The following is a 26,913-nucleotide window of genomic DNA, read 5'->3' as shown; positions in this document are numbered from 1 at the left end:
TTTATTTTTCTGCTGAATTGTCTGCTTTTTGACTGCTTTCAGCTTCAAGTTTTAACTTCTCATTTACAAGTCTGTCTTTGCGATTGACAAAAACATTTGTCTCCGTGCTTCCCTGATGGTGCCAGGTCTTCTAATCAGTCATAGACCCTGACCGTGTTTGTGTTACTTATGTCTGATGTTGCTCTGAAGAGTCTGGAAGAGTCCGTATTAGAGTGCCAGGTCATTTTCTGTGTTTGTGTCTATGTAACATGTTAGTGCTTGTAAAACGTAAGCCATTGTGTTAATTAGGAACATTTCCACACACATTGTTACCTTTGTTCATGCATATTGCATGTGGAACCGTTAAATATTAACAGCACTCCGACACCTATTAACTTTCTCGTCACACTGCGCTTTAAAGGGAAGCAGGGGCCCCTTGAGTTTCAAAATCCCCCTTGTTTTGTTGCCCCGTTGCCCTCACATTTCTGCCAGCTCTGGTATTTCACCCGCACATACAGTAGTTAAGTTACTCACAGAGCGTTGGCTGCTATGAATCTGAGCGGATGGCAGGTGCATCGCTCAACATGCAATCCATCACCAAATTATCCTTTTGAGGTACAACCAAAAGGACTGTTTGATATTCTGAGCACATCTTAATGTCCTTGAACTTCAGAAAAACAACTTTGAAGTGTTGAATGGAGCACTGCGAGAACAAATGAGACACGAAAGATCTCTGACTGGCCACAACTGTGCAGCTAAGATTGAGTTGTTGAAGTTATTTGTTTGCAGTTTAAGCTACTTTTAATACATTGAACATTTTACACACAACTACATTTATTTGACAGCTATAGTTATAGTAGAATTTCAATTAAATAGGTGATTCTTTTTTGGCCTGTGATCTCTAACAAAATGTGTAGTTGGTAGTTGCGTTGTTGTGTAGCTGGGGCCCCTTGTGATATTTCAGTGGTCTATGTTTTTAAAAAAAATCATCTCACGAGGACACTGGACTAAACTGACTGCATCTGAAGTAGTTAAAACTAACTCCACCTGAAACCAGCCAATGAAGTTTTTTGGCTCTAATATCATGTCAGACTGTCTTTTTGGTCTGTATTCCTGCACTATGAATCCAAATATCTGCACTCAGTCCTGCATTCAGTCAACAGCCGTGTTAACACAGCAGAGCCTTTGATGTGGTGATTTTCACTAAATACAGAGAGCGACATGTCAAATCCATTCACAAAGAGACAAGACTTCACTCTCACGTGTTGCCACTTTAATAATTTGTCACCACTGAAAATTAAACAAACAGCAACTTGGATCGCAAAGAGCTGCCACCATGAAGTTCCAGCAAGCAGCAAGATATTTTGTGCAAAAGTAAAGTAGGTTAAGCAGATTTGGTCCTCACAACATATGACGCAGATCCCGCTCTCTCTCGCTGTTGGGCCTGTCCCCAAGCAATGCTAATAATCCTGCCAGCAAACAAGCTGTCAGTTTCACTCACTTCCCTACAAATGTAATACGTGTTACTGGAATGTTGGGGAGCATTAGCAAATAGCAGCTCCTGTGTTGGTGACGAGAAAGTCGATCTATAGACTGTGGGTGAAAAAAGCAGGAATGTTGAGCACAAAAATCATATCCAACTTTCAAAAGTCGACTCAACCTTACAATATATATATATATATATATATATATATATATATATATATATATATATATATATATATATATCCCAGCCACTGACAAACCCGATGCACCAATAAACACCGGACTTGCAGCAACACCTGAATAAAAGAAGAGATGCTGCCTCCAACAACCCAAATTGGTGCTCTCTGTTTTATCCAAACACTTGCGTGGCAGGTATGTTGGCCTGTGGTTAACGATTAGGGCTCTCTGATCCTCAGCAGATAAAGGACAACAATCTACCTGCGCTCTTGATATTTGACCACACCTCTTTCCCTCACCCACAGTTTTCACATTTTCCTGGTTTGTGAAATACAAAGATAAGCCCGATGAATCATCCCCCAGGTTGCGTAAAAAACAACTGTTGAGCTAAAGTGCTCTCTCACCAGGCTCTTAGTGGTTATATATATTGTTTGCCAGCAGCTTAAGGAAGCATTCAATGTAAGGGACAAGTGGGTGGAATAGTTAGAGTCTTTGAAATGCAATAAAAAAAATCTTATTTTGATTGTTCGCAGTGGAAGTATTAATATTTTGTGCACCTCCGTCCGAGTCACCAGCATGTCCCTGAAAATGCCAAGTAGCTTTTGATTCATTTCTATTTATTCCATTGCCTACATGTTTTAACTATAACAGGATAAAGAGTGGATTACATTATCACAATCTCCATTAAGAAGCTCTAGTGCGTGACACAACTACACTTTGTGAGTAACTTCATTCACACCATTCTTGACCGAGTTTCTACAAATGTTTGTATTGTTTGCTTGTAGATTAACGGTGGCGGTTACTTTCAACTTATAGGATCAGGTCACAGCTTCATAAGGTCCTAACCAGCATCTAAAGTGCTTATAAAATCTAAAAATGGATGGCATATATGTCTTAACTACAAAGATGCCACGTGGCTCTAGAAAACAAAGATTATACCACCATTCAGCATTGTTTACACATAGGAGAAACATGTTTTGCATTTTATGTTCTATTTTTTTCTTTAAAAAGTTGACCCAAACTTTACATTTTGTACATTATATTCTTCTGTAAAGCTGAAGCTGGTCAACAATGGCAGTACCGACGTTTGTCAGGTCATTTTTCTGCTGCTTTGAGCGATAACCTCTCCATGATGTCATGGAAAACTGGAATTGTGGTTTACAGAGGAGCTGTGCTTCCAAATAACAGTTCTGCTATTGACCGGTTTCTCAGCATGCACACACGCACACACACACACACACACACACACACACACACACACACACACACACACACACACACACACATTAAATCTACTCTGTCTCTGGTATTGTGATTTAAGCTATATACTGCACCACTATGTGGTTCTCCAGGGAAGATCTAGTGTCTGAAAGGGCAACCAACTTCCCTATAAGTATTGTATGTGCCCATCGTGCAGAATTGCAGATGAAATAAGTCTGACTTTGCAAAAAGCATCGCATAAACACATCATATTGAGAACTAATGAATCAGTGTTATGTGTCCCTGACTGTAAAAGGAATATATAAAGCTTACCAGTGTGCATGGAGCAGGTGCACTCAAACTCCCTGGTGCTCAGTTTCCCCCGTGGAGCACGGTAGCATATTAGCACGAGTCTCCTTACAATCCTGTGCCTGGAATTGTCTCTGTCCACTGGAGTATTCCCAGTCTGTGCGTACAATCCTCCGCTCTCCTCTTCTGCCTCTTGATGCAGCAGAGGCTCTAGTGAATGTAAGTGTGTATATGTCTGTGTGTTTGTGTGTGAGTGTGTGAGTGTGTGTCTGTATGTGCGTGAGTTCTCTGCCCCTCACAGAGCCCCCCCTCCAGCAGCAGACTGAGCAGACCGGTCGTGGGAGTTGCTCTCTTTCCCTGGCCGAGCCTGCAAATGCAGCACAGAGGACCCTTGCCAGTTTCTCAGCTGTATGCAGTATTGATGGAGTTGCTGAGGGGATGCTAACACAGCATGAATTCTCACCGTTCCCTGCTCTCGTCCTGCTCACCCCTCCTCTCTCTTTTCCAAACACACACACACTCTCTCTCTCTCTCTCTCTCTCTCTCTCTCTCTCTCTCTCTCTCTCTCTCTCTCTCCCTCTCTCTCTCTCTCTCCCTCCCTCTCTCTGCTTCCCTTTCAGACCCTTTCAGCCTCGCCTTCAGATGTCAAAGACCTGACTTGCCAGTTAAGCTTGATCAAAGAACTGCTGCCCTCCCCGCTGCACTGCCTGGACTGACTGCCCCCTTATCACACTGTTTACTGTGAATGCATTGTGATGCATGCTGCAGGAGTGAGCTATTGTTCAAACTTACCAGAGTTACATTTGTTGTATTTATACTGCACACCAGGACATATAAAAACAATGTTCATACTGCTGCACACTATAAAACACGATGACAGCTTTTACAATATGTGTGTGTGTGTGTGTGTGTGTGTGTGTGTGTGTGTGTGTGTGTGTGTGTGTGTGTGTGTGTGTGTGTGTGTGTGTGTGTGTGTGTGTGTGTGTGTGTGTGTGTGTGTGTGTGTGTGTGTGTGTGTGCTGCACTTCTTTCAGTATGTGCAGCAGAGGGAGAAAGAGTTAAAGTGTAGTTGGTGCAGTAAATCCCAGTTTCAGTCAGGCGGGGGGCGGGGGCGCGTGGGGTGGAGCAGGATTAAAAAGGTATACTGAGTCTTATAGAAAAGAGCTCCCAAGATATTTCCATTCCTTATGCTCCGACTGTGGGAGTAACGGCGCCTCCCCTTTAAATAACTGCCGGGACAAGGTCATTCACCCGATAATCTCAGATTCATTTCTATGGAAATGACATCAGCAATTACACAGGTTGACGATTCGGATGCAGCATTTAACAACCCTTGTGTTGTTTCCTAATGTGTCGAAAAGAAGAAGAAGAAAAAAACGATATTTAAAACAAGTGAGATTTATCAGATGAGATTTCTACCCGCCACATGTGAGCGCTTGTATTTCTACAGTGTGCTGACAGCTGACACGTGCAGATGTGCTCCAGTGTCGTTATGTTTGTGATGCTCTCTGCGTGTGCTCAAGCACATGTAAAAACAATGGAGTGGAAGCCAGGGCGGGCAGCGTGCACAACAAGATGACTGATCAGGGTCTCACATGGGAGACAAGTGATAAATCACTCACTTAGTTTAATTGAATTACAGGGGGCCGCAGAGAACTACAGCTTCTAAAAATCCAGATTAAGACAGGCAAAAGAAATGAATATAATCATTCGTAAACTAGAATATAAAGCCATGGCCTGCTGTTATCGGGGTTAATTTAACCTTTAAGTTGGACCTAAACAGGGAGTTATGTTCATGTTTAAGTATAATTCCGACGCAAAATCATCATATGGTCTTTTTTTCAGCACTTACATACATCAAATAAGCCATCGAGACATCTTTTTGTGTGAAACAACTATTAACGGATAAATCAGGTAGAGTCGCTAACAGTCGAATGGGGCTAACACTGATTAGCTCGGGGCAGTACAGTGAAGGCATTAAAAATCTTTTTTAACCACTAATACTGCTCAAAACAACACTAAACCTTTACAGTAGCATGAGAAGAGTCCCTACACATAAAATGAAGCACCAACAATGTAGTTAGTAAACCCAGAGTTTATTAAAAGAGAGTTTTGAAAGACTTACCAACTGGCCCCGGTACCAGCTCCTCTCATAGTAAAGTCCATTCAAGTCGATTACCAAATACAATCCAAAAGGAAGGAGCCCATTGGTGCTTCGTTTTATGTGTAAGGACTCTTCTCATGCTACTGCAGAGGTTTGGTGTTATTTTGAGCAGTATTAGTGGTTAAAAAAAGCCGTTTAAATGCTTTCCCCATAATGAGCTAATCAGTGTTAGCCACATTCAACTGTTAGCCACTCCCCCGGAATTCTCCATTAATAGTTGTTATGAGAACAAAAACTGTCTCCATGGCTTATTTGATGTATGTAATTGCCGAAAACGACCATGGGAGGATTTTGTACCCGAATTACACTTTAAACACAACACAGCTTAATATGATGCAAACTGATCTAAGTCATTTATTCTATGTTTGGGATTTGTTGTGAATTCCAAGAGACTGACACAACATGCCCAAATCACTTCTAATCATCACAGTGTACAGCTCGTATACCAGAGCCAAAGAGTGCATTAAGGACTAAGAGGAGCTGGTGGTGCCAAGTCCCCCCTCCTCCCCGAAGCGAAATTTAACACAGAGGAGCTGCAGCACGGGAATGCAACTCCTCTTAAACTATTCACTCCTGTCCTGACAGTGGGCTCAGAGATCCTGCCCACCACAGATGTTAGACCTTTTCATGCATGTTCAGATATAATTAGGGTTCCTATTAGTGAAATACTGACTCATGCATGTATCAGTACAATCCTACGTTTAGCTCATTTCAAGTTTGTCTGGAGTCAGTTGGCCAAGTGTTTCTTACCTTTCTGTTTGGATGGACAGACTGGGATTGACAGCCAAAGTATGTTGTGTGTGGCAAACGAGGGTTGATTGAACTTTAATAGTCCACTATTTTTTGTTAAATACAAAAAGGTGTGGTAGCAAAATTATAACTTTGCTGTATCCTATTGAATGATCTGGATTAATGTGCTACACTTGTGCATCTAGAAGCTACAATGTTGAGTTTATCCAGATTTCTACTCTTCAAACATAGGCTACCTTCTAAAATCAGAAATTATTTATTTAAATACAAATCTAAATCAAGTATGTTCACATGTATCATCTAGCCTATTTAACTCTAGAGTTCTAGCCAATATGTGCTATACTGTATTCTCTTTTCTCATCTGAAGCCTGTTTTTCAAGCATTAGTGATGTACCACATACTTCTTAAAAATCAGAAAACAACAGTAACTTGGATGTTTTCTAGGGTATTTTATATAATCTGTGGTGTCAAAATTCCTTAAATTAAAACAAGACCAAGACTAGCCCTGATAATTAGACTGAACTGACCTAAAAAACATTTAAACTGAAAAAAATCAAGAGGTTATATTTGAGTTATTGTTATTATTATTTCTACTCTCATGTAAAGAAATGTTTCATGTGCACTAGGTGCGGGTTTATTGGTAAATAAAGCCTTCCCTTCCTATTTCTCCAGAGTCTGTAGATATCAGAGGGATAAGAACTACAGCAGTTGCATTTTTATGTCACAGTGCTTTAATAGTTAAAAGTTATGAGTTAATGAGGACAATCTAATAATTGACCAGAAACATAGATTATGGAAATGTTTACAATTTGACCTAGAAGTTAACAAATAAAACAAATGTAGCTTTCGTGTTACGTTAATCAGAAATGCTATTCTTGTCACTGTCACACACATAAAGCTGCACACGGTAAGTCATGATGTCCTCACTCCACAAGCTGACAGACCTCCATTTGAGGTATATGAATGTGCGGATGACACATTTGACAATAAGAAATCTATAAAATCTCTGTCTTAAGGTAGTGTTTTGTCCTGCGCTTGGCCTGCGGGCTGTTTGGCACACTTGGTGGCCTCTGGTCATAATCCCCCATGCACACAGCTACAAAGAAGAGAGTCCCTCCAATGACCAGAGCCAGACCTCCAAACCATCCAGAGAACATTGCCTCTCCATACTCCCAGCGTGGCATCACATCAGGGAAACCCTCATCCCAGAAGTCCACCACAGTTGTGTAGGCCACAAGAGAGACGGGAGCCAGAGTGGTGAGCCCCGACACCCAGGACAGTACCCCGCTGAGGATGATGAGCCGTCGCTTCAAGCCAGGTTGCCCCACACACATCCCAACCCCCTCCAGTCCCGGGATGGCAGCCAGCAGCGCTAAACCTCCAGTGCCTATAGACACTGAAACGAGCACTCTGGAGATCTGCAGGTCCATCGGCAGCCCCATGATAGACTCAAAGGCCTTACACTGAATTCCCACCTCCTCGGTGTAGAGGCAGGTATGCCACAGTCCGGAGAACCAGTTCTCCACTTCGTTCAGGTCAGAGTTCATTGTCTTCCAGAATGGAAGGAAGGCGGTGATCAGAGAAGTGACCAAACCTCCAAACGTCACAAAAACTGCAGTCCTTTGCATGATTTTAGTCGTTAGAAAAACCATCTTCTCCTCGCCTCTGCTCACACACACTCTCTGCTGTGATTCAAATCTGCAGGTTTGTGTAACAGGTTGAGAGAACCAGAGCAGCTCTGTGGCTCGTCCCACCTGCTGAGGTAGCTGGACCAACGGGCCTGCCCACTTATTCAGCCTCCTTAATAAAATGCACCTGATAAGTGGGAGATAATCTACGGCTGCGGCTCGACAACAGACACACTGTTTTGTTTCAGTGTCCAGTATCATCGCAGTGAACAATGAACTCTGTTTTAAGATGAAACCAAATATGTCCAGCCGGATTCTGGGCTGTGTGCATGCACAAGTGGACTTAAATGAATGAAACATGACCGAGCCGGACATGAAGTACGCACACACACGCACGCACACACACACACACACACACACACACACGCACACGCACGCACACACACCTACACAAGGAAGAAGACAAATTTTTAAAAGCTTCTTGAGGAATAACTATAATGACCTGTTTCTGTGAAATTCAGTCCATCTTCTAAAGTTGTAATAATTTGTTTAATGATGAGCTGTTTTACTTTTGTCACTGATGAGACTCGGGCATTTTTTAGTTAAGACGTTTACACCCTGAGGAAATCAATGGAGGAGCTTTCGATTCGCCAAGTGTCTCAAGTATCTGGACTATGAATAGCACTTTGTGCTCAATGCAACGGTACTTACAACAGAGTCCAAAAGAGTCCAACACTTTTCAGATCTCACAGTACAACTGGCAGCTAGCAGAAAATTCAATCTTCTGCCTCAGCATTTAGGTCAACCTTTTTTATTCAATCCAAGAGCAAAATTAACTATATAACTTCAAAATAAAATGGTAAAAAAAAAAAGATTCACTAAATACAGCATTTCCTTTCAATCTGTCCATGATATTCAAGTCATACTTAATGCAGTTTGAATATTAAGGGGGTTGGCCTGAACGATTGCAATTGATTTAATTAAATTAACCTATTTTTATTTAGCTCACTTGAGTAAATAAAAATCTTTGCAAGTGCAAAGCCTCCCAGAGGCCGCAGAAGAAATTCACCCTCTCAAACCAAGGAGCATTGTCTGACCTTATCATCCAGAGATCTGAGGAAACTGAAACCCCTGAAGGATGTGGCTAATTTAACGAAAGGTCAAGGATTGACCTTCATCTTTTTTACACAGTGTGTAGGTTACACTGGCTTTAGTTTATGGCGAGTCTGTGTAAGAATTTCAGATTCACAGTTGTTTCTTATATGATTGTGTCAAATAAAAGTGATTAATTGATATTCAATATAAAATACACTGTAAGACTTTCAGAAGAAACTGTATTAGATCTGATTTTTATAAACACATTTCTGTAAATTGCTTACTCTGAGGCATCCGGTTTTAATCCAAGCTGTCATAAATAACACAAAGCACGGATGGCAGCTGACAAACTGATCGGGCCATGGCATTTAGATTAAACAGTCTATCAAGCCTATTGTGGTTTGGCCTAAGCAGATGCAATGTAGTTTGCGAAGATTCCTTTCTTTGCTTGGGTGAGCGCAGGATCTAAAGGCAGTTTAAAGATAAATTAGGCCAGAGGGGCCTTTAGGTTTATGACACCCACTGCTGTTCAAAACATAATTTAAAGGTCCCCTATTATGCTCATTTAGTCTCATGCCTCCATTTTCCCACTAGAACATGTTGACACAAGGATGGTTATGCAAAACCTTTTAATTGCATAATAAGGTACCGTTGAGAGTGCAGGGGGACACAGAGACTCAGTACAACATGAATCATTTTGTATAAGATTTATTAAGGCTTTAAATACATGAAACGCATGTGCGTCAATATTTAATAACAGCATACTGATGTCACTAAATACACATTGCTATATTGCATGGATAGATCGGTTAGTAATAGTAAGAGGTGATTAGCATTACAAAGATTTATGCCAACGGCAATAACATTGAACAAAGAAAATAGCTTTGAGACAGACATACATTGATTATTTTCATATGATTTTGATTCCTTACAACATTTAATCCAGGCTTGTTAACTGAGTCTGAGCTGAGTAATACAAGTGATGAATACAGTTTTATAGATAAATAATCAATTTAATAGTATACTTTGATCAAGTTGCATTTAGATAACAGAGTGTATCCGGGCAGATAACAGCTGAGAGCCACACTTGAACCTTTCTATAGTGTCACAAGTATAAATTATTACACTCCAATATACTGCACATCGATTAAAAAATGCAGCAGAAATACTGAGCAGAATAAAACCTCTCACAAGTTTTCTACTGTAATCAAAATAAATAAATTACAAAGCAAACACAAAATGGGAATTTTTAGACGATTTAACAAATTATAACAGAGTAAAATCTAGTTGCTTACATGATTTTACTCCTCACTGAGATGCAGAGAGAACAATTTTATACTGCGTGGCTAAAAGTCATGTGTTGCATGTGGGGTCGAGACATGCAAGGGCCAACTTAAAGAAAAGTACTGCGCGTTGGGGAAAAGGGAATGACTAGAAGTAGGTGGAGCAGAGATGTGTGGCTCCTGTGAGAGGAGAAAAAAGCCCGGCTCTCTGCGTCATCCTAAATGTCGGAGCCCATCTCAGCACACTGTTTGTCTGATATGTGTGTAGCTAGAGACTCAATGATGTCCAACAGCAGCAGCTGGCTGAGAGACCGCAGGTTGGGGAGCTTGGATACCTTTGGGAGGGGAGGAGAGCAAAAATGAAAAGAAATGAGCCATAAATTAAGACAAGACAATGAGTCAAACAGTAAAATTAGGAATAAGCAGCACTTGCTTGATTGCTCACGCACAAAAAATAACAAACAGAAAGAAGCAGAAACATTAAACACACAGCTAACACTACGTTGAAACAGGGTGCCTATTCCTTGAATAACAAACAATAATCATAATGGCACTATGACCCTAATCGCTATGTGATGAGGTGCTTTTACAGCCGGCCGGGCTGTAAACAGTTTCCTCTCTACATAGAAGATAGACGGTGATCCCCCAGGAGGTCAAAGGTGGCGGTCTCCCGCAAAGAAGACGGGCCTACAGGGTTAGCTCAGCTGCAGTGAGTGGGCAGCAAACCCCCAGGGCTCCGGATACAAGCCCACCCACCTTAATGAACTGGTGGACAATAATGTGCAGGCAGTGCTTCTTCATGTCCAGAGCCTGGGTCTTATCAGCTGCCTCCAGAATCTGAGGTATTAAAGGAAAAGAGAGTAAATGATTCACTCAGCGTAAGAAAACATCTTCAAGTATGGGACAACATTGTTGAATAAGGTCACTGCTCCCCCCACTGAGGGAGGGAAAACATAAGTACCTGCAAGACATTCTCCACAGTGACGTTCATCTCCAGATTCTGCTTACAGTAAGCCTGCAGCCTGTTGTTTGAAAACCCGTAGTAATATGGCGCCGCAAACAGATAGCTGTTAATCAGAGGTCAAGGAGGTGAAACATTCCAGTGAAAAAAACTTTGCACAGTATCTTTATGTGAATTGGACAGAAGTGTAGGTGCTTATGAAAGAAATAAAGAGTTATATTTTGTTCCTTACAAAGTCTCTTGTGCGAACAGTGGCTGAAACTGAAGGTCCAACACACAGTTGCAGTCCCAATACCGGCCACTAGATGCTGACTCTCACTCAAATGATTTTAACCTTAAACCAAATCCTTTGTGAACCTCAAACACCTTTTATTTTTAAACATAACCATTTACAAATATATCTATCTCAAACCCACTAAACTCACTGTAAACATTTGCCCACCTTCTCTTTAGAAATAAACTTAATACATTGTTTCCACAATAGTCAGGGTCTCTGTAAAGAAGAGAAGATATAAGAGCACTATGTGTAGGTCTCTAATCCTGTGGTTACGACTTTCTCATTCCACCTCGTCGCCACCACAATTCTTATTTTCAAAAGATGTATCATGGTGGCCTTTGTTTGGAAGAAGCTGGTGAATAAAAAATAAAACAGTAAATGTGAGAAGGATACAGGGAGTCCTCTGGAGGCATGTTGACATCGCCATAGTAGATATAACGCAGCATAGACTCAAAGGCCTGTTTACTCGGAACCATCTCACCGATGGAGATGTTAACCTGACCGTCCACGGGCATGAAGGAGCGGAACATCGCCTCGAAGTAACTGAGGAGTAAAGATATTAACGTTAAAGCGGTGCCAGACAAATCACTCAGCTGAAATGGACCATGATGTCTCCAAATACAATGATAAGAAAATATTAGGCCTATCACCTCCCTATGATATTTGTACAGGATGCAGAATGCATTTCTTTCTGGTCACTTTCTGAATTTCTACTTCTTTACAACCAAAAAACATACATTTACACTGAAGTATAAAGTACAGAGCGAGAAAATCATACATCATCTTTCATAAAATTTTCATAAATATAAAAATAATTAAACCTTGGATCACAACACAATTGCAAATAACAGCCACTGAATTGTCTCATTAAAACTTAAAAGACAGCACACTTTTGCCAGTGAGAATTAAATCTGTTTGAGTACTTTTCACTCATTCGCTTGAAACACATTGAACTGTAGAGCAGAACATTCAACCTTACCATCATTATACAAAAATGTACAATAGGTCAGGACTCTGATAACTTGCTCTAGCTGCTGCACAAGGCTGATCATGAAACCTGTTTTGTCCCTACCTGGACCGGGCGGCCAGTATGGCTTTATGAGCAGGTCGCGGGTGTCCATCTAGCAGCAGGACAATGTCGCAGAACTCCAGGCCGCCTCCTTCCAAGTACGCCTTCATGTCCTGGACCAGCGAGGTCCCGATGTCCACAGGCTGGTCCGAGTACAACCTGAGAGGAGGCTGCTGCTTTCGTCGCACAATCTCCACAATCAAAGGGGTGGACAGGTGCTCAAACTCCTTTGTCATGATCACCTGGTTGAAGTGTGACTCCTTCACCACAAAATTTAGGCAGTGTTCCTAGAGGAAGAAATAAGTTGTCTGCATGAATGTAAGAACAGATGATTATTTAATCGACCTCTTTTGATTGAAAGTAAAACCTCTATTGTGCTGAATGTACCCTGCACTTTAACCACTGGAGGGCAGTACAATTAACATTTGCAGATGGTGTTCAGCTGGTCTTTAACCGTTATCCAGACCTACCTTGAGCTGGTCCAGTTGCAACTTGTTGGCATTTTCACAAACACTGAGAACGTTCTGCAGGTCGACAGATGCCTCAATATACTGCACACACAGCTGCTCGAGGCGGGAAAGTTGAAAACTAAGGGCCAGTTTGTATACATCCATTATTAGAAGAACATCCTGGACATGACCTTTGGAGACAAGCAAGGAAAGTAAGAATTATCTGTTTTTCTTGTCTCTCTCTGGGATTACTGCAGTTAGAATCTAAACACTGATAAACAGGGCAGCGATGAGGAGAGAGATACCTCTTCGTGGATACTGGATCTTGTCCGTGTAGAGGAACTGCATTAAGACTTCAAAAGGCTGGGCCTCTGCTTCCCTGATGGATACCTCTAGCATTGGCCTGTTGCCTGCTGGGATATCCCTCAGGCCTCCAGCTGCCCCTTCGTCATTTTCCTCGCTGCTGTCCTGTTTAGTCTTCTGCACACAAAAAGAGAAGATTATGTAACACTTTAACACATTGTTTAAATTTCCAGCTGATGTTCACCTATAGCAGTGACCTATGTTGTGGAAACTTAAAAATTCAGTTCTTTGTCTGGTGAAGATGAGAGGTCATCAAATACCCAAAACACAATATTTAAATCCTCAGTAGTCCTTTATTACTTGCAAGAAAAGAGCCAGCCTTTAGTCTTTTCTTATATTCTCTTGTCCTTCTCCCAACAGCACCTTTTATAGCTTCTATAATATTCTTTGTTGGGGATACAGCGTTATCACACTGGAACCCTGAGGGCTCATCCTCCCTTTCACATTAGACTTTTTATAAGGAGCTTCCTTGTCTTCATTTTCACATGATTAGCTGATTAATATTTGTGTTAAACAGTTGAACAGGTGTACCTGATATGCACCCAATACTTAAAAAAATAAAAAAACATGTTTCTGTAGAGAAAACCTAAATAAATGTCTTGGTAACTGAGGGTAAAATAAGTTTATGGCAAAAGCCTTTTACCAGTTTTAATTAACAAATTCTGATTTAGCTAAATGTGATGGGTTCTGCATGCTGACACCCTGTTGTCTATGTACTTTATCCTTTAATATACAGTATATACCGAAAACAACACATTTTTGCAGTAAAAGTGATTGTGATAAAGTCATTGGCTAAACCTCATTAGAGAAGACGTCTCACAAAGAGAATTAACAATCAGGTAAAACCCTTCTTTTTCTGGACATTTAGTCTCTTTGATAGTTGAAGGAAAATAACTACACATGCTTCTGCCAGATTTTTCTTATCAAATGTGTCGTGTATAAATATCTTCTGACAACACATATAGTCTTTCCTTGTGTCAAAGGAAAGGGTGCTTTCTGCATGGCTCTGACCTGTCGCTGCCTATCCCGAGCCTGCAGGATTTTCCTCCGCAGCCACTGACATCTTGCAGTCACAATGGCAATATGGCCCAAGACTCTCTCCTCCCTCTGTAAACAACACAACAAGGAGAGAAACAGGAGGAAAAATCATCTTAGTAGGAAAATGTGAATGTCACCTTGTAAATTTAAATCAGCAGTTTAGAGGCGTCCCCACCTCGCCCAGAATAAACTCCACATCACAGAACTGACGGTTCTCCCACAATTTGCCATAATCCTCGTGGAGAGTACACTTTGGATAGCAGGAGAACTGTGTGAAGAAGAAAATCATATTTTCAAGGGGTACATAACTATTGAACCTACTCTTCAAACAAGCTTGAGAGTTCAAGTATACAGAGTCCATAATAATTTCAGTCAGTTTTACTTTTGACCACAGTCTCCTAATGATGCAAAGTATTAAGCGCAAGAGCTTGAATATTTCAACAATGAATATGTTTGACACCTGGAATCTGTACATCTCCCCGCTGCGCACATTGTTGTCCACAGTTCCTCCAAAGATGTACATGGCATCGTGAATCACAGCAGCAGCATGGAAAAGTCTCCCACTGGGCATCTGAGGGGACAAAGAAAATGAAAGTGCACAGAGATTGTTCTCAGACATTACTGCAAAATTTGTAGTTCAGAATTCATCAACAAATGTGTTTACATGCACATTCAGGATGACATCATAAGAGCACCAATACGATTTTGATGAGCACTGATTCTGCCACCAAGTACCCGTCCTTCAACCAGATTCGTACAATTGCCAGATAAGTTTTAACAATAAATTGCAGAATGTCCCCTACAATATTTAATAAAGAGTAGCTGAACTGAGTAGATTTACAATTCAGTCTGTCACATACTTGTCATATCATTCACCCACTTCCTTTTGTCTATTGACACAGTTTTTTGTCAATCCTTTTGGTTCCTACCTCACTGTCCATGCTGGGATGGATCACCTCCCAGCTCTGAGAGTCCACATCGTAGCAGTGCAGCTCGTTGGGCAGAGTGTTGTCAGCCGCACCTCCGAATACATACAGGTGGCGATCGAAAGCAACCATAGTGTGGCCATAACGCCTCTGGGGAGGCGGAGGGGAGCCTCGCAGCAAATGTTCAGTCGGGATGCGTGTCCACCTGAGAACACGGAGTGATGTTTAGCTGCGTGTAACACTGGAAGCTACAGGATGAGTAATTGAGGTAAGTCACAGGCACAAGCGAAGGGTGTACTCACATGTGGCCCTTGAACTCAAACTGAAAGAGGTTGTTGGTGATCTTGGCTCCACTCTGACCAGAAAACACAAACATTTTGTCCCTGCATACGGCTACAGGGAAGTTGCAGCAAGATGGAGGAATTTCACCACTTTGATCGATCTGGTGGACACAAAGGCAGAGACATTAACACATACAATACAGCTAAGCATTGTACCCTCACTGTCCTTCTGGTTATAGTATATTGAATTTTTTTTATACTGGCCTCCTCCCAACACGCATGTTCTCGATCTTGCAGATTGATGGTCCACATGTCATTCAGCCTGCATAGGGGGGGGGGGGGTATCTGTCAATATTATATGCATAAAACAATGTGTAAGTTGTGACAAAAGCAAAAAAAAAAAAGTCAGACATACCTGGCATTCCCATCATAGCCCGCAAATATCCAGAGCTTATCATTATAGACAGTGGCCCCATGTGCAGACCTAGCCACTGGCAAGCTGAAACAGAGACAACGGACATTAGGGAAGAATTCTGATATTCAACCGGCTGAGTTTCGGGTTTTTACAGATTCACGCCAGAAATACACAAGTTTTAAAAAGCAACCGGTTGGTTTAAACTGATTTCCACATAGATTAGACATAGATTTTATAAACCCATGCATCCCAAAATAGACAGCCATAAGAAGACACTACTCCCTGCAATTTAAAGTTAACATGGACATGTTGCAACAAGGACAGCTCACAATAACCTTAAACTATAGAAACTAAAAAACAACAAAAATGTGCAAAGGGTTATGTGTTTTAGCCTCTAAATAAAAATGAAAACAAAAAAACAAAAATCGACAAATAATCACCAATAAATTCCAGATTTGTTTTAGGAAAAGCTAATATAATCAGAAAACAAACTGGCAGTCAAAAAAATTAAATCTATCCTTGAAACACAACTTGAATATCTTAAAACACATATTACCTCCCCTCCACTTTCCATTCAGTCCACTGTCCTGTTGCAAATTTGTACTCAAAAAGGTCATTTTTATTTTTCAGGTTTGAGTTTGAGTAGATGTCTCCAGTGTAGCCCCCTGAAAAATATTAAGTCAAGCATTATAGCATTATTAGCACCTTAGTTAAAAATGGGTAGCATGAATGACATGTGACATAAATGAACATAAGCATAAGAAAAATTACCAAAAACAAACATGCTGCTGCCATAGACAACAGCTGAATGGTGATATCTGGGAGCAGGTGGAGTTCCAGTTGTGAAGGCTCTGTTGTGAACATCATACAAAAGCAATAAATCATATTTCACAGTCTGTAATTATTTGAGGAGGAATGGTACATGACTGCAACACAAACTTACCGGCACCATGAGCAGTCCTTCACATCAAAACGGAGCAAGTCATTCAGCATGTTCTTGCTATTCGGTGATACAAAATTTAAATGCATGAGATGTGTTGGACAAAAACATATAGGGAAAATGCTGGTCACTATCCAGTAGGGCTGTAACGATACACACATTCGTACCGAACCGTCACGGTACACGCACGTGTGGGCGGGTACAGAGGTGGACCGCGGTCTGTAAATGTGTCGTATAGCGTTAATATGGAGAATCTATGGTCTTGTTGCGGTGCAGAACTTAAAACTTTGTAAAACTACAAAGTCGTAGTTCCCCCCAGGCCGTTTAGCCTCTGGCTGGGCTCACACGTGTGCAGCATGGGTGTGCAGTAGCAGCCAGCGAGTGAGAGTCATGAGGGTGAGAGTAGCAGAGCAGGCGTAGCTGTAGCACAGGACGAACCGGAGCTGGCAGAAGTCCCCATATCATTCAAAGTGTGGGATAACTTCGGAGTCCAGGTTTATTATGAACATGCACACGCATTTAAGAAGGCAACATCGACACTATTTCAACAACCCCTACCTGGGAATTTAAAACGGGCAAATACCATAACCTAAGTCAATGCTGCAGTTGCAATTTTTTAAGGAGTATTTTATTTCTTGGAGAATTGCGAAAGTACTTTTTTATATTTGTTATACATTTTATTACTGAATATTATACTGAAAGCTAAAACGGTTTTGCTGTTTACTAATTAAACTCATGTTCGTTCTGTGAAACATGCAGTTTTTTCATTTCCCCCCCTTAACTATGAACCGTACCGTCCTGTACGGTATCGTGACTTCAAAACCGAGGTACCGAACCGTGACTTTAGTGTACCGTTACACCCCTACTGTCCAGTGCGTACTACTCACCCATTGTCTCCCCCAAACACGTAAATGGCATCCCTGTATGCCACAACAGTGTGTTTACTGCGCCTGAATGGAGCAAATGAGATTCAGGGTGAATAAAAGGCTGCACATATGCACTATTAAGCCGGTGAAGTCAGATAAAGCTGCACCTACTCATCTGTCAACATGTTACCTTGCACCAACAAACTCATCACAGGGAGGCAGTCTTCTCCAGCGATGAACTGTCTCATATGGGCCAAAATTGAGCGTCAGATATTCCACGCTGTCGGAGCAACTGTGGTCGAAATCAACACTCGGGGCCACTTTGGTTGATTTACAGGACATTGTTGCTAAACTCATCCGAGCTGAATCACTTCTCAGGGCCACTCATCTGCAGGAAAGTCCACAGTTAACGCCATGGTTACAAGTCAGTCCTCCAGCGGGAGAGCTAATGTAGCTGTGTGGCACTGGTTTTACCTTTGAGATCAACCTGGAGTCCGCTTTATATACGTTAGAAGATGATGGTCTTCCGGCTAAACACTAACATTAGCCACATAGCTAAGTTAGCCGTGGCTAACTAGCTTTGTTATAAACTGCAAAACAAGCAACAGCTGACAGCTTCAGCGAGTTAAAAGTTAACGGATACAAACATAAATATCTGCCTAGTTTGGGTCACTATTTCAGCTTGTGTGCATGCGACGAGGATGAGTTCGCAACAAGACACTGTAGCCACAACAGCTAACGTTTAACCGACGCTTAACTGGCAAAACACGAGCGCTGTCATTAAAGAGACTCGGGCGGCCGACCACGCCCCCGAGACGAGGGAGTATGCTGCGTCACTTCCGGTAACGTCGCAAAATAAAATAAAGGAAGAAATATTATTTTGAGTCGATCCAAATTATTACTTATAAGGAAAGTATATTTACAGCTGATATACTACAAGATTCTTTTAAGGAAACGGAATAATATTGGCTATATTTTTTTGTATTTATTTATTTACGCTTATTCTATTCTTTTTATTTTCTTTATTGTGTATTTAAAGGTTGAACACCGCCATCTAGTGTCTCAAGATCGGAGTTGCAACAACAAAATATAATTGTTGAGTGTTTTTGTATTATATTCCAAAAGAACAACATTTTTCCAAAGCAAGGCAAAACTCTGATCAGTGTGACACAACAAATGCAAATGTCCTCTGTGATAAAGATCAACAAATCTTCTCACAGATCCCGCCTCACAGACAAACATCTGGCCTCCATTCTGAAAGTGGCTGCACCTCAGGGATTTAAGCTAAGCATTGTGTCATTTAGGTCTGTGAAATAAGCTTCATGTGACTTTTGCTTAACTGCAAAGTTTATTTGTACATTTACACACAGCCTATTGCAAGCCAGAAGGTTAGGCTTTAAGGGATATGTAAACTACTTGATAAAGAGTTGTCATATCCAGGCCTGTTAAACACTCTATGTGGACTTAAAGAAATATGGGAAAGAACAATATAAAGAAGACCAAGCTGAATACAGTTGGAGAGCAGAAAACGATGGAGCATCTTACTGCTTGATAGCTCGTCAGAATCACACACACCATCAAAGCGACTGTTAACAGACTCTTATGTCACTGGTTGCACAATAAATGGAAACATACAGATAATATTTTGTAGGGAACATTCCTAAAAGGTTATCTGAGGGTAATTTAAAGTTTAACAAAAATAACCTTTAAATAACCCTTAGAGGAGAATGTATCTGTCTTTGCCACTTTGGTGTATCATCTGCATCTCAAAGTAATAACCCAATGCCAACACTGGTTTACTTACTAAAGGTTTAGTGGTTTATCTTGGACCATCATTTTTTTAATATGAGATATTTATTTTCAATTTATTCAAAGATGTGGGGATTTCATATTTAAATAGTAGCTAAATACAGTACATGCTCCATTGACTACTTATCGTTATATATATCCCTAACATACACACTAATGTTGGCAGAACTGGTTTCAATGGATTTAACTCAATCTAAATGAGATTACCTGATTATACACAGATTAAATCCGCATTCAGACACAATAAAGTAAGAACAATCTTGTTAATAATTATTCATACAGTAATAAGGATGAAACCGTCACAGTTAAAAAGGAAGATGTCAATTTTATCAATCAGAACATTTAATACATGCAATATTAAATGTACATTTTCACTTTATTTGAAATGAGGATGGAAATATGATCATATATTGCCAGGAATAATGAGGTGTACGGAGGACAAAATCAGTAAATTACAGATCCATTATTAAATACAAAACACAAACAAAATATTCAATGCATATACAGAACATATATACGGTATATGTGTGTGTGTGTGTGTGTGTGTGAGTGTGTGTGTGTGTGAGTGTGTGCGAGTGCGTGTGCGTGTGTAAGTTTGTATGGACACAAATTAAGAAATAAATGAGTAAAAGGAAAACATTCTAGTAAGTCTCAATTTAATACCCTTTATATCTGCAGGCTATTATTACGAGGCAGTGCAAACACATGTATGTGGTGTTTAACACTGCTAGTCATTGTCATCGTTCCTTTCTAAATAAGATTTACCTACTTGGCTGACAATTTTCTTTTGGCTCATTATGCAACAGAGTCCCACCACATCATTAGACCTGCCAAAACGCCTGGCAAAGGTGAATGCTATTAGGATTAACGTTGTGATATCAGGATAAAGGATAATTGGCTGCAATTGCAAAGAAATGAAAATGCAGAAAACTCAACATATAATCGTATCATATTTTACGGTATAAGAATCGATAAGAAAAGTAAACAAAAATGGATATTATTTTTCTTTTTGATTGTATAGTGCTGTGCTATTTTTGATCAGACACTTTGAAGTGTGATTGCAGGAAAAGCACAGGTGTAATTAATAACAATAACAATAACAATGGCTACTATAGCTCTAATGAGAGATTGTTCATTTTATTATTTGCACGTGTGCTTTCCCTGTTATGACAAGTGAAAATGTCTTCCATTAAAAAGGTCTGTATTTGCTCACATAATTTTTTTAATTATGGCTGATTTTGTCCTCCATTGACAGTAAACTGTAATGTTATATTTACATTCACTCTTTTCAAATCAACATTTGATCTTTTTAGGTCTAAATGTTTCAACTTCGGGGGATGGAAATCACAGAAAAAAGTTCGCTCAAAGGGAGGAACCATCCTTTCTGTGTCTTCACATTAAAATTTGGCAGAGATGGCAACATGTTTGTTTTAATCCCATTAAAGGGCTTAGCAAATTAGTCTTGAAATGCATTGTTCACTCATCTGCTCCATAAGCACAAGCTCACATCTGTGAGTAAGAACATTTACATTGTTGAAGATTGACTCACAAACATAAGAGTACAATACTATTACTCATCTGTGTAGTGAACAGGTTCAGTATTTGTAGATTGTGAGGTCTAGGACTACAGTATTTATTTTTTTCTCAAGCACCTATCATAAACATTACAGCGCACGATCATATGAAACACAAACAATCAGTGTGGATACATTACAACAAAATGAGACAGGTCATGAGACTGAAATGTGACGGAAACCTTTAACCTTTCAGTCTATCAGACGCACAGTCAGAGTTGAATTGGCCCCCTTGCTCACATGTCTAAGTTACCAGTTAATGATATCTCGGACATGGCCCCACAGTTTGGTGATCCATAGATTAACCCCAAGCTCTGTTAAGTACTGAAGCTCTGGCATCAACATCTTTCGGCACAACTTCCGATGTGCCTTGTCCACATTCTTCTTCAGGTTATAGCCCATGATGGACTTCTCTCCGATGGGCTGCCAGGGCTGCATGGCTGTCTCTTGGATGCTGCCAGCTTCTACAGCACGACCACCCTCAATGCAGATGGATGTCATCTCCGCGTTCCTTCTCCTGAGCTCTGCCACGTCCTCAGCCATCCGCTGCCGTCCGTATGCATCTACTTTCTTCCAGAAGGTCCGGTTGAAATGCTGGTATAGCTTCCAATCTATAGCGTTCCACTCAAGAGCCCTGGCCCTCAGCTCAGGGGTGAGTTTGGACACAGTGGATCCCTTGCGGGCGTTGAGCTTGAAGAAGAGAACGTCGACTATTTCCCAGCAGAGGGCGTCCTTGAGAAGGATGAGTGATTCCTCAAAATATTCCACCAACATGACCAGCTGAAAACGGTCAGAGATTAATCTGATTCCCTCTTCTACCCGCGGATCATCCAGCTCCAGATTGTTGTCCTGTCCAAAGTCAAAGAACAGCAGATTCTTGAGGTAGAAAGAGTTGAAGCCCTCTGGATCAAAGTAGTAATTGGGGTCACGAAGAAACTCATTCACCTTATCATCACCTGGTATCTTCCAGGTAAAAGGCACCAGCCGGCCAAAGTAGTGGAAAGATGACTCAAATAGCTCTGCAGGGTCTCGCAGAATAGTGATGTAGGAAGTGTCCACAGGCAGCAACTTGGACACCTCAGGCGCATTGAAGCGCATGTGATTACAGATAATATTGAAGCACATCCCAGGTCTGTAGTCTTTAACCTGGGAGCGCTGGAAAAGGGACGGATAGAAGAAGTCATTCCTGCTGTCAGGAAAGGCAAATTTGAGCCGGTGCTTCTCCCCAAAGCGGAAAATTATGTTGAGGAAGGTGCTGCTGGCTGTTTTGTGGGTCTTCATGAACATGAGATCAACTTTAGGAGGGCAGGTCTGACCAGTGGTTTGTTGTGAGCCGTTTGTGGTTGGTTTGGAGTGTAGCTGGGAGGGACGGTGAGCACAGGAGTACGGTACCGGGACCCTACAGAGAGGAAAACAATCAAATGACAAAGGTGCTGATAATGCTGATGAAACGCACTCTTACAGATATTTTTTTTTAAAAGCAGCAAACCATCACATTTGAGAGACTAAAATAAAAATAAAATGTTGACATACTGTATTTTTTACATTATGTTTTCTACAGCATGCATGTACACAGTGTGATTAGTCTTACTCAGGCAGACTAAGGGGGATCTGTGGAGTGGAGAGGCAGTAAAGCAGGATCATGCAGCTGGTCAGGAGGGTACCCAGGACCAGACCTTTGCACATGGACCTCCACTTCCTTATTTGCTTGCAAGCCATTGTCCAGCAGAATCAAGGATTACCCTAAAAACACAGACATCTTTTTTATGTTACTCTCAAGATAGATACAAGAACACCTCTATGTTATTTCTGTTAATAAGAGGCACGCTTTGAGGCCACAATAACACCACTTTTGGATGATTTATCCGGATGGTGACTTGGAAATAAATTAAAGTGTAAAGTGACCATATAGATTACAATCTTTGTTCTCTGGTTTCTACTGGAGTGGACACAATAACATGAACACGTATAAAATATGAAGCAATCCAGTGCAATAGCCTAAAATTGTAATATTTAAGTGAGGTGTCACTTCAACTGCATGGTGATTTAAGTATTCTGTTGTACGGTACTGTCATCAGGTGGATCATATGGTGCTCATGACTATGTCCCCACAGGGAAGTACATTCTCAGTGTATTTGACGCGGTTTCAGTTTTACATTTCACTAGGCGGTCCACTTCATAAACATTTTAAACACAGGGCGTACTTAAAATTGTACGGTGAGCTACAAAATGACGTACTTGGGACAAGAAATTACCAACCTCACGTTTCTCAGCTGCTCCATAAAATAAATAATGTATTACCGTGGAAAGTGATATTGCCCGCTGAAGGCCGTAAGATGAGCCACCCGCTGACTCAGCTACACAGGTAACAAAGTGACACTGACCACCTGGAATTTTCAGCATTACGTGACCGCATGTGACCCCAATACAGAGCCGAGATGTTTGAGGAGGTGCACTGTTTTTAGCTTTAATTTAAGAGTTTATCGGGGTTTGTTTCTTTCAGCGGATCAGTTGTCTTCTCTTCCCATTTTTCACTCCAGTTTCTATCAGCAAAACCACAAGTTCTCCCTACCATGAGAGGGCTGTGATGGACAATGTACTTTTGCAGCAGAGAACAGAGCAAAGAGTTATAAGTTACAATCAGTTAAAGATCAGTTCAGTTAAAATCTTTAAGAACATAAAACAATTAGTCTTCTATTTGTTGTTTAGGTTGGAGAAGGACTTATGCACAACCAGTGGTGGAAGAAGTTTTCTTATGATCCTTAACGTAAAGTGGCAATCCTTTAGTTTGTAGTCTTGTTTGTTTTGAGAAGTTTGTGCATAGTTCCCTTTTTTAATGCGTGTAAACAATGGAGAAAAACTGTAATACAACATTTTTGTCACCATGGACGCCCAGTTTGTTGTAGTGAAAATATATAAATGCTATGCAATACTTACTTATCAGTGGACCATGGGCTCAATGACTGTGTGAACTCCATTGCCGATAGAAAGTCACTTAACAGAAGTTTATTTAAATGAAAATCTTTGAATAAAAGCATCAACACTAAAATATAAAAATACTGCATTAAAAAAGGTCCTGTGTCCAAAAAAGTACAGTTGTATAATCAGAAAAATAAACTTAGAGTAAGAATCAAAAACAAAAGGACTTGCTCCGCAGTAAAAATAGCTATTTACTGTAGCCTTTATATTCATTCATTCATCTTCAACCGCTTATCCCGGGGTCGGGGTTGCGGGGGTGCTGGAGCCGATCCCAGCTGACATCGGGCGTGAGGCGGGGTACACCCTGGATAGGACGCCAGTCTATCACAGGGCACATAGAGACGAACAGAGACAGACAACCATTCACACCTACGGGCAATTTTTAGACTCATCAATTAACCTAACACGTGCATGTCTTTGGACTGTGGGAGGAAACCGGAGTACCAGGAGAAAACCCACGCAGACACGGGGAGAACATGCAAACTCCGCACAGAAAGGCCGAGGTCGGGATGCGAACCTGTAACCTTCTTGCTGTGAGGCGACAGTGCTAACCACTCCTGTTCTGTTAGTGACATTCACAAGTAATAATACGTTTGTCCTTGATGTGATATAAAACACACCAGAGTTTAAATGAATCCCGATAGCATTTTTACCTTTTGTCAACAATCAAGACTTAATCCCAGCCTAGTGTTAAGTATGTTGTCCTTTATTTCAGGTCCAGTTTGTCATTTCTTATTGATTTTTGGATTTAGTCCAGAATTTATTACGTCTTCAAGTCATGTTGGCTTGAGTTAGTGCTGTATGTGCTCCTTGGTTCTATGAACTGCAGTTAAATTTTTTGGTCTTATCAAAGTATTATACCAACATTACTCTCCAAACGCAGCTAAAAGGGTCATTTCTGGTCTTTGTCTGGACGCCATGAAGGGCCTTTTATGGAGCCATGTGAGAGCTCTTTCTCTCTGCCATCAGAAGCCACTTTGTTGTGAGACATTTGAGGACAAGGCTAGTTTCATGTGCAACGTCTGCAAATAGTGAATTTAAAGTGACGCTACTTTTGCTCCTGCTTTAAGGACGTCTGCAATAACTTTCAAACATGAGATCCTATCGAACAAATAAAATGCAGTGCTGTTTTTGATATCAGTTTACCTTTGTTTAGTAGTTATTCTCCCCCAAATTTGCCATGTAACCTCATTGTGTGTCCATGTAGGATGTATATTATTACGTCATCCTAATCTTGAAATAATCTCTTGCCAATCACACATTGTGACTTCATACAGGCAATTTTACAGTCCACATTTACCCACGAGCATAGTATGGCTGCACACAAAATCAATAGAAAGACCATCAGTAATCATGTTTAGAAGTAAATTAGGATTATGTTGAACAAAGCAAGTACTATGTCTCAACCATCGTGTTTTTTTAACATATGATAAACAATTATCAACATTACAAAACTAACTACAAACTATTTTGAAGAGGAAGCTCAATTCAAACAAAAGACTAGAGGATTTCTTACCCTCATTCATGACTCCAAAGACAAACTAATTGATGTGTTTCTTGTTCAGTTGCATCATCCTCTTCCTTTGCATCTAGTTCCAGATGACCAATAAAAGTTGCTCTCCCTCCTACAGCCCTTCTTATGTGTGATCTTGACATACGCATACTGTTAGAGAGCTAGCACAGTCCCGCGCTGCCCTTGTCGCATGCCCAGCGCTGAGGCAATCATTTATCTGGTTGCTGCTCCTCTTCTCCTCTTTCTCGCTGCCTCTCTCCGTGCACACCTGATGCCTCGGGCAACCTGTCGCCTCCCCCTCAACCTTCAATTCCAAAAAAGTGAACGCAGCTCTGCAGGGAGGCTCATCTAGCCACCTGTGACGTCAGCATCTGTCAAGGGACGTGCACTTGTCAGTGAGTGAAAAAAAAGGACATTGGGGACAAAGAGGGAGGGTGGTGGGGGCTGTGTAGTCCTCATTCTGTGTCTACATACAGAGGGCTATTGAGTGAAGACCCTGACTAGAGTCTGAGCTGCAAGCTGATAGGTGGAGGGGAAAACGGCATAAAAAGAACAAATGCAGAGAGCCAAAGCACAAAGGCTCTTATTGTACTACTTGATCATCACTACTCTGTCTATATTGTTTGAAATGCTTTTTAAGCATGCTGTGCATACAAATTATAGCAGGAAGAATGTACACAACACTGCTTATACATTTCGCACTGCAGATTAGCCTCTTATCTAAACAAACTGGGCAACCTACACAGCCTGAATTGTCACCCAACAATACTGTGTCAAGGTTTGAAATAGTAATTTCTAATAAATTAATTATCTTTGTTTTAATCTTTTCCCGCAATTTATGCATTAAAAGCAATACATATTTTAACCATGTGGTCCGCAAGTTAATATACAGTTAATGTATATGCTCATTAAAGTGTCACTCAATACATTCTCTTGTGCAAGATAGACAATTCAATAGAGAATGAAATGAACATTCAACCATGGGGGGACAAGTCTATTTGGCTCCGCTAGGCACGATGTAGCAATATGTACGTTTCATCCATTACACTATGCAAATTGTATCTCTCTCCACATTGTGGCCCTGATGCTTGGAGGGCGCACTGGATGTAAGCTGCTCATCCCACACTCATCACGCTCAGTCACGACACTGCTGCTTTTGTTGAGCAGGGCGTGCCTTTGCCTGCAGGCACCCAGGGTGCCAGGCTGAGACCCGGACTGGGTGGGCATGCGTGGAATGCAGATCAGGGTGAGAGGGGGCAGGGAGCGTCACAAACTGAATGAGAAGATTGATGAGAGCTGTGCATGACTGGCCTGGCCTCTGGCCCACCACGATCACAGCAACATCTCAAGAGGGCAGAGGGGCTTATGCTTCTTCGTCATCAA

The 26,913-nt window shown here is 41.1% G+C and overlaps 3 protein-coding genes across 3 annotated transcripts; all 3 read right to left on the bottom strand.

Annotated features, from left to right (window-relative positions):
* Positions 1-7,059: 7,059 nt before the first annotated feature.
* cldn26 (claudin 26) lies at positions 7,060-7,716 on the bottom strand (the record flags this gene model as incomplete). The annotated part of the gene is made up of 1 exon (XM_083913243.1): positions 7,060-7,716. One exon carries the CDS (start codon positions 7,714-7,716, stop codon positions 7,060-7,062), a length of 657 nt encoding a protein of 218 aa, XP_083769369.1.
* A 1,800-nt stretch (positions 7,717-9,516) lies between these two features.
* Positions 9,517-18,417, bottom strand: lztr1 (leucine zipper like post translational regulator 1). Its single transcript, XM_083912700.1, has 20 exons — positions 18,130-18,417; positions 17,846-18,043; positions 17,677-17,739; positions 16,793-16,849; positions 16,621-16,700; positions 16,406-16,514; positions 15,850-15,933; positions 15,699-15,756; positions 15,456-15,595; positions 15,157-15,358; positions 14,688-14,798; positions 14,403-14,495; positions 14,201-14,296; positions 13,132-13,306; positions 12,848-13,017; positions 12,381-12,664; positions 11,702-11,851; positions 11,032-11,137; positions 10,827-10,907; positions 9,517-10,405 (listed from the first exon to the last, which is right to left on the bottom strand). Exons 2-20 carry the CDS (start codon positions 18,010-18,012, stop codon positions 10,289-10,291), a joined length of 2,343 nt encoding a protein of 780 aa, XP_083768826.1. The 5' UTR covers positions 18,013-18,043; positions 18,130-18,417; the 3' UTR covers positions 9,517-10,288.
* Positions 18,418-21,287: 2,870 nt separating this feature from the next.
* gal3st1a (galactose-3-O-sulfotransferase 1a) lies at positions 21,288-25,700 on the bottom strand (the record flags this gene model as incomplete). The annotated part of the gene is made up of 3 exons (XM_083913111.1): positions 25,534-25,700; positions 22,630-22,781; positions 21,288-22,437 (listed from the first exon to the last, which is right to left on the bottom strand). Exons 2-3 carry the CDS (start codon positions 22,755-22,757, stop codon positions 21,288-21,290), a joined length of 1,278 nt encoding a protein of 425 aa, XP_083769237.1. The 5' UTR covers positions 22,758-22,781; positions 25,534-25,700.
* Positions 25,701-26,913: the final 1,213 nt, after the last annotated feature.

The sequence above is a fragment of the Echiichthys vipera genome (genome assembly GCF_963691815.1).
Source record: "Echiichthys vipera genome assembly, chromosome: 4".
In the NCBI taxonomy this organism is placed as follows: domain Eukaryota; kingdom Metazoa; phylum Chordata; class Actinopteri; order Perciformes; family Trachinidae; genus Echiichthys; species Echiichthys vipera.
This window is presented reverse-complemented; position numbering and strand designations above follow the sequence as displayed.